Here is an 11899-nt window from a genome sequence, read left to right as displayed (position 1 = left end):
CAACTGTAAAAATATAAGTAGATTTGTAGTTTAAAAAATTAAACGTAATACAAAATATTAAACTTCAACAAATGGTTAATTTGTTCTTGATCTTTGAACTTGGTTTAATGGATCATATGCTTTTATGCTTCATTATTTTCAGTCAAGGGTAGTAGTATAAAGCTCAGATTGATGCACATGATATGACAATGGTTGAGATTTCAGATAGTGATGAGGATGATTTCTTCTTTCATAATCACAGCAATTCAGAAAGTGAATATGAATCTGAAATAAATGGAGGCACCAAATTAGGTGATCCAGAAGAAAGTAATAATTTGATAAATTCAGAATTCAGTGATGAAGGAGATGAGGAAGAAAAGGATGATAGGAACAGCGGATGTGTTAATATTGATGAGGCAGGAGCCAAAGAGGATGACAAGTTACATTTAAACAATGAAGTGGAGGTTGAGGATGTTAGTAGTATTCATGAAATTGATTCATATGAGGAGGATACCTCTTCTGATAAGGAATTTTCTGTTGTAGAGAAAAACATAGAAGGGTCGAAGTCGAAACGCAATAAAAGATGGTTAGATAGAACGGTTTCTAGAGAAGAACCAAGTAAACGTCAAAAGTACGAAGAGGAAGAGGAAAATGATGATTTTTCAAAGGCTATAAGAATGAACTCGAATACCTTAACAAATGTACCTTCTCCTACTTCAGATATGGCTCCAAATAGGATATATAACATCACTTTTACTTCAAAATTGGATGGAAGTGTTGATAAGAAGTTACAGGCAAGAGTTTTAGGGAAACAGCAATTCTCAGAGATTATGCAACCAATACTTGATTCATATTCCAAAATATATAAGGTTTCCAGGGTCAAAAAAAGAAACTATAAGACAGACTTGGTTACAGTCTATTGGGATAGAGCAAAACTGTTACCATTTATGACATGCAATTCTTTAAAGATTCCCTTAGAGTTCCAAAGTGAAATATCCCATATAGAATTAACAATTATATCAAAAGAGAACGAACAACAATTTGAAGCTGATATCAAAGCTCAATTAGAGGTTGATCAGAAGGAAAATACCAACAAAACTGAAGTGGGAAGCTCTAAGAACTTTGGAATCGAAAGCCAGATAGATGAGAATAAGAAGAAATATGAAGAATATGAAAATGAATTAAATGAATCCATTCCTATATCTGTACCTTCACAGGGTACTGCTGAAGACCCTATGCACATCGATGGTGATGAAGAAAATGCTGTTGATATTATTGGGAAGGCAACTACAGATCTACAACAGAATATTGTTAAATTAGCCTTGGTGGGCAATGATAACAAGAAAATATTCGTTAATGCAAGAGAGACAACCAGGTTTTTCAAATTAGCAGAATATTATATTCTCCATAGAAAGTTACCAAAAAGTACTAAAGTAAAATTGATATTTGATGATGAACAGATAGACCTTGATTCCATGGTAAAGGATCAAGATGTAGAAGATGACGATATGATAGAGGTGGTGATCATAAAATAAGAGCCTATTTATTTTTAGAAAAATCAATATATAGAATCAACTAAAAATAACATTTGTAACAATGCATAAAATATATTCTATTGAAATAATAAACACTTAGGTGTTTTTTGAAGTTTATATTCAAAAATCATTCTACAGGATACTTGATCGCTTGATAATATATATATTCACTCCATTTACCTGGTATCTAGCCCAAGCTTAAATAAGCATGTTGTTGCTATGGTTAAAGCTGTGTTAGGTACCTGTTCTAATTATTGTATATATTTTATACACTGTAAGTTAGGTGATCATTTCTGATTATAAGAGATTGGTTATAAAAGAAGACTATTTAAGTTAGATTGGCAAAACTATTTAATGTCAAGATTTATTAAATATTGGCAGTTATATAATATAGCAGAGGACGATCTGTAGTGAACAGTTAAAAGCGACAATTGATTTCGTGACTGGTATTTATCTCCTTTTAGTTTTCGATTAAGCAGAATTATCCGGCTTACTTGATATACTTCAATGGATTTTAAAGTTTGAATTTTTGTACTTGAATAGAAACTGATCCAACTGGAATTTTTTGATAAATGGTTATTCTTATGGAGTCGATTTGAATAATTTTATATTCCCATCAAAAAATTACATTTTCCTTAACTTTCGAATAATCAAAGAGTAAAGTAGCCGTCAAAATGTTAATTTTTCAATTATTGTCATAAAAGTCTTTTTAACATATCAAAATCACATACACACATAAATAAATAAATTGTAGATAATTTAGTTACCATAATTTGAATATATTTGATCTATACCTAACCTTTACAAGTTTATTCCAGTTGGCGTCAGCGATTGTTTGAATATTTACTGACATCCTATTTCGAGTCTCAAAATGTATGGTAGTTACCCGGACTGAAACTCATACTTAAATCAAAATATTCCATTTAAGGGATATTTTATTATATAAATAACATCAGCCGACTCTGCCTCTTCAATCGATCTTTTACAACAAACATTCAATGAATCTCTAAGATTTTATGATGTTATATAAAGTGCTTTAATCGACGATACATATCATTGAGATTATACTATAAGTTTAATAATAGATATCCGAGTATCTTTGACTCTATCACTTATTCGAGATACTAAGAAAAGCTAAGAGATGACTGATAAAGAATCAAATCCGACAAAACCAGTCTTGGAGACAAATTGGTCCCCCGATATTGTTCAAGCAACGCTTCCTTTTTTATCTCCAGATGATATCAGAAATTTATCATTGACTAATAAATATTTTCATAAATTACTAAACTATGGATCATCTGAAACATTATGGCATGAATTATTTCATAAGGTTTACAGCACTTTAAATACCAATGAAGAACCTTTCCAAATTAATGAACAAAGTGAATTTAAAACGTGTGCCGAGAATATTTTAGTGAAAAGGTTTCCCAATGCTTCTTGGCAAGATAGATATACAATGAGAACAAAAAATACCAGATTCTATTCCTGGGGGTGTTTAAGAAATGGCCGATTAGGTTATACTTTATCATCATCTGCTGAGATTCCAGAATCTAGTATTAATACAATTGGGATTCAAGGTAAGGCGGGAATCAATTCACCAATTTCGGTACCATGGATTGAATTAAATGATGACACTATTGATGATTTTGCAGTGGTACAAATCTCAGGCGGTGGATTTTCATTCCAAATACTAACAAAATCGGGGGAAATATATTCTACAGGTACGACTTTTACTGGAGGGCATAAAGGTCCAGGAGCCGCTGAGGGAGAAAGTGATTACAATCCATATAGAGAATTAATTGAAGAAATAGAAGATTCACTGCCAAGGGTCCGCCTTGGTGGAAGGTCACATATTAATACAACTGGAACATTGAGTGGAAGAACAATGCTACCGCACAATAGAGTTATTAACCCAATTGCTTCAATACCTCCTGGTGTTCCACCAAATAATTCAGATTTCAATCTTGGCCATCCACATACTGATATTTATGCAGGTTTTGCAGAAATGGAACGTGCTTCAAGCCAAACATTACCAGAAAATCAAAGTATAAGAAGGATGTTCCCAAGAAATAGCTTGAAGTTTTATAATAAGACCTCAAATGACGATGGTGATACAGAGAAACATACAGTTGAGGATATTAAATTCTCTTCAATTTGTTCGGGAAGAAGCCATTTTTTAGCACTTGATGATAATAATGACATTTATTCTTGGGATTCTACTGATTCGGACCATGGAGTGTTATTGCGTTTTAAAGATCTGGATACAACTAACACTCAACCTATACTAAAAATAGGATGTGGGTGGAACTTTAATTGTGCCTACGTATATCATGTTGGTCTAATAGTATGGAACAGCCGTTCAGTGTTAAAAAAGGGAGATAAATTTTCATATGCCAATTATAAGATAATTCCAGGAACTTCTGGTTCAGAAACAGACTCCAAGGTTGTAGATTTTGCTTGTATTCATGATGAAAAAGTACTATTTATTACTAACAATGGTAATAAATTAAACATATATGAAAAGGGAGTAGTTAATACATTGTCCTTAGACATAACCGGAAAGATCCTAAAAATAACAGTCAGCTATAGTTCGTTAGTTATATTTACTGATAATGATTGTTATTTCTTCAAGCTACATGATGGGAATATAGATGTCGATTCAAGAATTATTCTAAAATTAGATGATCCTGATGATCACTTTATTTCATTAGCCTCAGGGGATTACCATCATATAGGTTTAACACAATCAGGAAACATTTATACCTGGGGATTAGAAAGCCAATGGTCTGGGTGTCTCGGTCTAGGATCACCGGATCATATCGTCGATGAATTACATGTAGGTAATGTTGAAAACCATAGAGATATCAGAGTTTTGAAACCTACTAAGTTGGAACTTGGCGAGGGTTCTGCAGGAATGGCTGTTGCAGCAGGTGGTTGGCAAACAAGCGCGCTAATTTTAAAGAATTAGAAAAAGTCAACTGCATAAATAAACTATTTACATACATATATTTATATCCTAAAACAAAGATTATGAAGTATTTGTTTCAACTCGATATTGGGTTTTTGGGAATACAGTTTTAAGTCATTCAGAGTCATATAAACCAATAGTATCTATTTTTTTGGAGGAATCAAAGAAGTAGTTACTTCAGTCCTAGGTTTCCCCCCATCGGCTGGTTCAATTTTAGTTTCACGCTTAATGGATACTGAACCATCATCATAGTAAGTTTTCCACTCTTTCAACCTTTCTTTACCTTCCAAGGTTGAAGAATAAGATACATTTTTAGATTGCCCCACGACTGTCTTACCGTTAGTTGATCCGAAGTTAGAGGGTTCATCTACCATTAGATTTTCAGGAGTTGTGGAAAAGAAATCATCAGATTTGATTAACTTATCTGTTTCATACTTTTGCTGTTCTTTTTCCTTAATTAGTCTATTCATATGAAGTCTCCATTGTAGGTAATTTGAGAAATCAGTAAAGAACAAACCATATTTTTGGTGATCTTTATCTGATTCAACTTTTTCCCTAGTTAAAACATTATCTTCAATATTGTCTTTAATATTTAAGGAATCCAAATTCTTTTGTACAACAGCATTTGGGAATAAGCATCTCCACCAACCTTTAGTGTTCCAAACAGACAATCCACCAATTTCTTGACATTTTTCAAATTGACTTTCTGTCGGAGTCTTATAATTGTACAAGCCTGTGATACCTTGTTTAGCAACTTCACCATCAACAAATGGATTATCAATTATTGCTCTTAAGGGTCTTGGTCTTGAGAATTTATCAGGAGCACCAAACAAATTAAATAAAGAGCCAACCGTATCTGAAGTATTTGTCAATAAATCATCAATCTTATCGTTTGAAAAAGTATCTAGATTCCAGGAAGATGGAGAAGATAAAGCATCTGCAGTTTGATTCCAAGCTGATGTCAATGAATCAACAACATTATCTCTTCTAGTTTCTATCTCTTTATCGGCTAAATCTTTATTATAATTTTCGATATCTTGAATCTTATCAAATAATCCCATTTTAAAATTACAGTTCACTACAGTACAATATCTAGTAATACTTAATAATTTATCTCTTCAGTTATAGATTAAACTTAATTCATGTTGTTAAGGAGTGTATATCGATATTTTAAATCAGTTGATATAAGATGATCGTTATTATACCACGCGATGTTACATCCAATTAAGATATTGAAAATATCCAAAGGTTTCTAAAATTATATTTTGATTCATTAATTATATGATACACGGATACATAGATTTAATTACCTACATAACAACCTATTCATTCATTTATTTTCAATTGGTGGTTTGTTTTTTTATTAATATTAATTATTCGTCTGAGTTATCAGAATCTATATTGATATCCTCAACATTATTGTCGATTTCTGGTTTATCGATATCGTCAACATGATTCAATTGTTCAACTTCTTTTAAATCTTCCTGTAATTTCTGCTCTTTCTCTATAGCTTGTTGATCTTCTACTTCATCAACGTCATCTTCATCATCGTCATCGTTAACTTCATCATCTTCCTCTTCTTCTTCTTCTTCTTCGTCATCGTCATCTTCTTCTTCCTCATCACTGTTTCGAGAGTTTGCAGAGCCATTTGCAGATGTAAATGGCAATGTAGTTTGATTTATATCAACGGGTAGTGCATTAGTATACCTTACTTTGTTTTCCTTAACCAAATTCTTTAAATTCTTAGTCATTGGTAATACATCTGCTAAGAATTGAAATTTTTCATTTCTTGCTACACATTTTGCCAAATCTTCGTAGGTCAACCTTTTAACTTGTTTGGTTGAATTTGTTTGATTCAGTTGGGATAACACTAAAGTTTCTTCTGTTAGATTTTTGATGAATATTTCAGTAGCAAATGAAGTTGCTACAAAAGCTGCATTTGAAGTAATTACATGTTCAGGATCGCATTTTGCAATTTTTTTAACCTTTGAGAGTGGTAAATGTGGTGATTTCAATTTAATTTCTTCTTGTACTTTTAAATCCTCAATTGATTTTTCGACAGTATTATTATTATCAACCTCCATAGAATCAGTCATATTGACATGTATGATCTATTTCCTTGCTCTTATGTTCATTCATTCAATAAATCATATGATAAATGATAGCAATATATTATTCAATATCCATTTTTATATCGATGTCAATGAAAGTTTAATGTAGGCAATAATAAGCCAGTACGCGTATCTTTAATATTTTTACATAATAAGAAAAAACAAAAAAAGTTAATGAGGTAGTAATATGATGTAAATATTTACAAGTGAATATGAATTGAAGGGACCTATATATCTATGATTTATATATCTATGGAGTTCAGGTTGTTATGATCTTTCTGGTCTTTTGTCTAGGATTTTGTAACCTAGCAGTTGTTCATTAAGTTCAGGGCTAGTTTGTTTAAAGCTGTAAATTTTATCAATTAAGTTATTCAGAGCGTCATCATCTTTGGATTCTTGATTTGGTGATAGATAACTTCTAATTGATTTTATTTCGTTTATGAATTCATCTTTACTTTTGAATAGTGTTTGTTTATGTAAGTTTTTCAAAGTCAATTGGGCATAATCGTTCCCTAAACTTTCATCTAATAAAGTTGTTTTACATAATAACCATAATTTCAAATTACCTCTTTGTAGTTGACCATCGGTAGTTGAAGTTGGGTAGTCTACCAATTCCAATACAGATTGTCTTGCAGAATCGTTTTCTCTTGGTGGTAAATGCAATACTCTCGTAAAACCAGAAGTTCTCTTTGAATAAATTGGTGCTAAATATGTATAGAGTTTTTTCAGCAATTTTGAGTTATCACCAGATAAGAACAGTTTTGATTGGATATTTTGTTTCTCGTGTGAATTCTTGATACCTCTACGATTTTTATTTTCAGCGATATCTATTTTTGACCAGGTAATGATTCTTTCAGCTAATCTTGAAGCTTCTTTACATTTTTCATGAGTTGATATAATTGAACCATGTGAGAATAATTCTGAGACCAAATTTTTCAATAAAGCATCTCTATGTGGCTTATCTCTTGAGAGTTTTCTTGCGAGGCCCTGTGTCATTGCAGCTGCTATGCTTATATGGGTCTGAACCTGAACAATATACAATCTGTTGAAGCTGATAGTTTTGATGAATTCAACGTTAAATCTTTTAAATAAGCTTCATTTGGAGTGGACATTTTCTGAAAAGTTATCTCACGTGAATAGTGATCACATCATGTGACAGGATTGCTAATTCGAGAGAGAGAGAGACAGAGACAGCGAGTTAGTGAAAGTGTGAGTGTGAGTGTGGATACTATACAATCAACAGTTTTACGTGGCCGATATTTCTTAGATTTTAATTGTTGTAGCAATGCGTAATAAAAACCCAAAGTATACAGACAAGTGCAAATGCCAATTTTCATGGGGAATATACCACCGTTTGGAAATACTGTCAGCAGATTCGCTCTTTCGTCGCACTTACCCTCCTTTCACCAGCTAGTGTGCGGGTAAAAAAACAGTCAAAATGAGAAGAAAAAAACCGAAAAACACATACAATTTCAAATTTGATCTCGTTAACGTCTATATAAAAAAAGGATTTAAACAAGGATGAGTTGAGCTAATATACATGGTATAGTGTAGTATAGTATAGTATAGTATAGTATAGTATAATAGAGTTGTTGTAGTTTTGGGGACATTCGGTTAGGATACGATTGACTACAAGTGTTGATACGACGGGACAGGACACGATACAAATATCTATATAGACTAGACAGAGAAGAAAGATGGCATTGGAACCTTCACGTTATTTGGACAAAAAGACCTGGAAAATGACACCGGCGATGATCAGAGCCAGACAACCATATTTCAAGAAGAATATGATTGCGTTGGGGTTGTTGTTAGGTATAACCACGGGTGTGTATGTGTATACGTTCAATTTATCGCATAAGGATAATGATTTTATAGATGTTCCGATCCCACCGATTGATGAGAAGGAGTTGGCCGTTCTACAGAAGGAGTTCAATGACAAGAAGAATTGAATTGAATTGAATTGAATTGAATTGAATTGAATTGAATTGAAGTGAAGTGGGAAGGAGATTTTTACTAGCAAAACACAAACACAAATACAACTACAAATACAAGTATGCCCACAATGTCAGCTAGTGATACATACACGTGACCCAACGCTGCAGTTGGGTTGTTCAACTTTAAATACCTAGACTAAATTACATAACACTACACTGTTTGTAACCTGTATATATTTTAAACATTTACCTCTGATGAATAGATGAAGCTAATGGCAGTGGTGGAATGTGGAATACAGTTATGCCACCAATACCATGAACGGTAACGGTAACGGTAACGGCAACAGATACATTTATATAGCATTCAAGATAAGAAAGATATGTATGTACGTATAGGATGCAACCAACCGATCCAGTCACATGACACTCACATGACCAACCCCATCCGCCACACCAGCTCACCCTACACGACTGCCTCCACCGTTCTGTGTCACCCGGCCAAACCCAAAAATCTGCTCTCCGTCTTTGTGTGTGCTTGTGTTGCCTCGTTTCCCTCGCTACTGTCCTCCTCTTCCTCCCGCTACCACCCAGCCCACTGCTCTGGATCAAATTTTCGTTTGGTTTTTTTACTCTTTTCGTCGCTCTGCTGTGTGTGTTCTCGTGGTTGTTGTTGTTGTTGTTGTTGTCGTTGGTGGTGGTTGTAGTTTTTTTTATTTTTTATTTTTTATTTTGTTAATTTTGGTTTGGTTTACTTCACTTCAATCCAATTCACACTTGGTTCCGTTTGATTCCATTTGTTTATCTCTTAATTGTTATCCACTCGTAACTTCAATAATTTAGCATAGCTTAGTCTAACTTAATCTATACCACACTATACCATACCATACCATACCATACCATACCACACTACACTATACTATATTTAAACCTCTTGTTTGTATCAACCTCCACTCACACTCACATCCACTCTCTCTCTCTCTCTGTGTTTTTTACCCCCCATCTTCTCTTAAATCAGACCCAGCGGATACTCCTACTATAAACTCTCCTCTACTCACTCATACACTTTTTTGTTATTATCTACACTTCCATTCCATTCTATTCCATTTCACTTCATCCCATTCCATTCCATCCCATCTAAATACCAATACCAATACCATCTCAATTACAGATATCGTACTGCTATATATATACACACATACGCATATACACTTTCTGTTTTTTGGTTATTTTATTTTACTTAATTTTATTTTATTTTATTTCTTTGGTCTTTGGTTTGTTAAGTCGTTGAACTGTATCACACCGCTTTTTTGATCTTATCACCCTCTCCTTCTGATACTGATTCTTCTCAAATATAGGAATTCATCAAGTAGAAAACACAAGTAAAGTACTTTGGATATAGATCACTCCAATTCAATTTAATAAAAAAAATATTAATTATCAAAATCACTAGAACTGGCACTATCACACAACCAGTTTTACCCCCTTTCCCTCTTTTATCGTTGTCTTATTACTGTGGTTATATCTATCTAACATCACATCCAGTAATAATTAGCGACATATGATGAATACCAATACCAATAATTTAGTAAACAATAGTGGTGTAATAATGAACAACGCTGCAAACAATATCGCAACTGCTTCTCCTTCAACTGCTAACATCAACAACCAAAGCAACATGAGCAACAGTAACAGCCAGTCCGTCTCTTCAAGAGACGATTCAACTATCGTAGGCCTACATTATAGAATTGGTAAGAAAATCGGTGAAGGCTCCTTCGGTGTCCTATTCGAAGGTACTAACATGATCAATGGCTTGGCCGTCGCAATCAAGTTCGAACCTCGTAAAACTGAAGCTCCTCAATTGAAAGATGAATACCGTACCTACAAAATTCTACAAGGTACCCCAGGTGTGCCTTCCGCTTACTATTTCGGCCAAGAAGGTCTCCACAATATATTGGTCATAGATCTTTTGGGTCCTTCTTTGGAGGATTTGTTCGATTGGTGTGGCCGCAGGTTTTCTGTCAAATCAGTGGTCCAGGTCGCCGTGCAAATGATCACTTTGATCGAAGATCTGCACGCACACGACTTGATCTACAGAGATATCAAACCTGACAACTTCTTAATCGGAAGACCTGGCCAACCTGATGAAAATAAAGTTCATTTGATCGATTTCGGAATGGCTAAGCAGTACAGAGATCCAAAAACAAAACAACACATTCCTTATAGAGAAAAAAAATCTTTAAGTGGTACCGCAAGATACATGTCAATAAACACCCACTTGGGAAGAGAACAATCTCGTAGAGATGATATGGAAGCATTAGGTCATGTCTTCTTCTATTTCTTAAGAGGTCAATTACCATGGCAAGGTTTGAAAGCTCCAAATAATAAACAAAAATATGAAAAGATAGGAGAAAAGAAAAGATCAACTAATGTGTACGATTTGGCTCAAGGTTTACCAATTCAATTTGGTAGATATTTGGAAATTGTAAGAAATCTATCGTTTGAAGAAACCCCAGATTACGAAGGTTACAGAGGTTTATTATTATCTGTTCTAGATGATCTAGGAGACGTCGCAGATGGTGAATATGATTGGATGAAATTAAATGGTGGCAGAGGCTGGGATTTAACAATCAACAAAAAACCAAACTTACACGGTTACGGTCATCCAAATCCTCCAAATGACAAGTCAAGAAGACACAGAAATAAAATGCATTCTCAAGCTATTCACAATAACTTGAATCAACCACCACCACCACAACAACATATACCACCAAATGAACCACCAAGAGCTGAATACACTGAACCACCAAGCAACCAATTCAACCCTCCTGGTAAATTGGATCCTACTTCATATGAAGCTTATCAACAACAAACCCAAATGAAATATGCTCAACAACAGCAACAAACTCCAAGTCAAGCCCAAAACCAGAACCGTGCTAATGGTATGAACTACCGTAATAATAACTTGCAACAAAGCAACTCCAACAAATATCATTATCAACAAGAACCATCAACTGCTCAACAAAACACCATGCAAGCTAACCAACATCAAGTTAAGAATACTAATGACGTAGTTTCATTGGAATCAAAGAAGGGTTTCTTTAGCAAGCTTGGTTGTTGCTAAGTTGTTTTATTACTATTTTGTATATGAAAACACAAACAAAAGGAATAAAGACAATGATTTAATCTTTAAAAAGGGAAACGACAAAAAAAATAGTTTTGATTTAAAATGATATTAGATATTGAATGTGGTTATTTTAATTATTTTTTCTTGAAGGAAAAATTATCTAATTATCTAAATTTTTTACTTCAATTATTACTTTATATATTTTTATCATCATACTGACTTATTATCATCGGAAACAAAAAAGA

At 33.5% G+C, this 11899-nt stretch overlaps 7 protein-coding genes across 7 annotated transcripts; 4 read left to right on the top strand and 3 right to left on the bottom strand.

The window, feature by feature from the left end:
• Positions 1 to 182: 182 nt before the first annotated feature.
• ESC2 (Esc2p) lies at positions 183 to 1514 on the top strand (the record flags this gene model as incomplete). The annotated part of the gene is made up of 1 exon (XM_001643259.1): positions 183 to 1514. One exon carries the CDS (start codon positions 183 to 185, stop codon positions 1512 to 1514), a length of 1332 nt encoding a protein of 443 aa, XP_001643309.1.
• A 1141-nt stretch (positions 1515 to 2655) lies between these two features.
• Positions 2656 to 4482, top strand: SAF1 (SCF ubiquitin ligase complex subunit SAF1; the record flags this gene model as incomplete). The annotated part of the gene is made up of 1 exon (XM_001643258.1): positions 2656 to 4482. One exon carries the CDS (start codon positions 2656 to 2658, stop codon positions 4480 to 4482), a length of 1827 nt encoding a protein of 608 aa, XP_001643308.1.
• Positions 4483 to 4625: 143 nt separating this feature from the next.
• On the bottom strand, positions 4626 to 5543 carry MPM1 (Mpm1p; the record flags this gene model as incomplete). The annotated part of the gene is made up of 1 exon (XM_001643257.1): positions 4626 to 5543. One exon carries the CDS (start codon positions 5541 to 5543, stop codon positions 4626 to 4628), a length of 918 nt encoding a protein of 305 aa, XP_001643307.1.
• A 312-nt stretch (positions 5544 to 5855) lies between these two features.
• On the bottom strand, positions 5856 to 6578 carry DLS1 (Dls1p; the record flags this gene model as incomplete). Its single annotated transcript, XM_001643256.1, has 1 exon — positions 5856 to 6578. One exon carries the CDS (start codon positions 6576 to 6578, stop codon positions 5856 to 5858), a length of 723 nt encoding a protein of 240 aa, XP_001643306.1.
• A 282-nt stretch (positions 6579 to 6860) lies between these two features.
• On the bottom strand, positions 6861 to 7589 carry MRPL8 (mitochondrial 54S ribosomal protein bL17m; the record flags this gene model as incomplete). Its single annotated transcript, XM_001643255.1, has 1 exon — positions 6861 to 7589. The coding sequence occupies one exon, from the start codon at positions 7587 to 7589 to the stop codon at positions 6861 to 6863; it is 729 nt and encodes a 242-aa protein (XP_001643305.1).
• Positions 7590 to 8290: 701 nt separating this feature from the next.
• On the top strand, positions 8291 to 8545 carry COA3 (Coa3p; the record flags this gene model as incomplete). The annotated part of the gene is made up of 1 exon (XM_001643254.1): positions 8291 to 8545. The coding sequence occupies one exon, from the start codon at positions 8291 to 8293 to the stop codon at positions 8543 to 8545; it is 255 nt and encodes an 84-aa protein (XP_001643304.1).
• Positions 8546 to 10088: 1543 nt separating this feature from the next.
• Positions 10089 to 11651, top strand: YCK2 (serine/threonine protein kinase YCK2; the record flags this gene model as incomplete). Its single annotated transcript, XM_001643253.1, has 1 exon — positions 10089 to 11651. One exon carries the CDS (start codon positions 10089 to 10091, stop codon positions 11649 to 11651), a length of 1563 nt encoding a protein of 520 aa, XP_001643303.1.
• Positions 11652 to 11899: the final 248 nt, after the last annotated feature.

Source organism: Vanderwaltozyma polyspora, genomic scaffold (genome assembly GCF_000150035.1).
Source record: "Vanderwaltozyma polyspora DSM 70294 KpolScaffold1027 genomic scaffold, whole genome shotgun sequence".
NCBI classification, from domain to species: domain Eukaryota; kingdom Fungi; phylum Ascomycota; class Saccharomycetes; order Saccharomycetales; family Saccharomycetaceae; genus Vanderwaltozyma; species Vanderwaltozyma polyspora.
The sequence above is the reverse complement of the archived record's forward strand: the minus strand, read 5'-3'. Positions and strand labels throughout refer to the sequence as shown.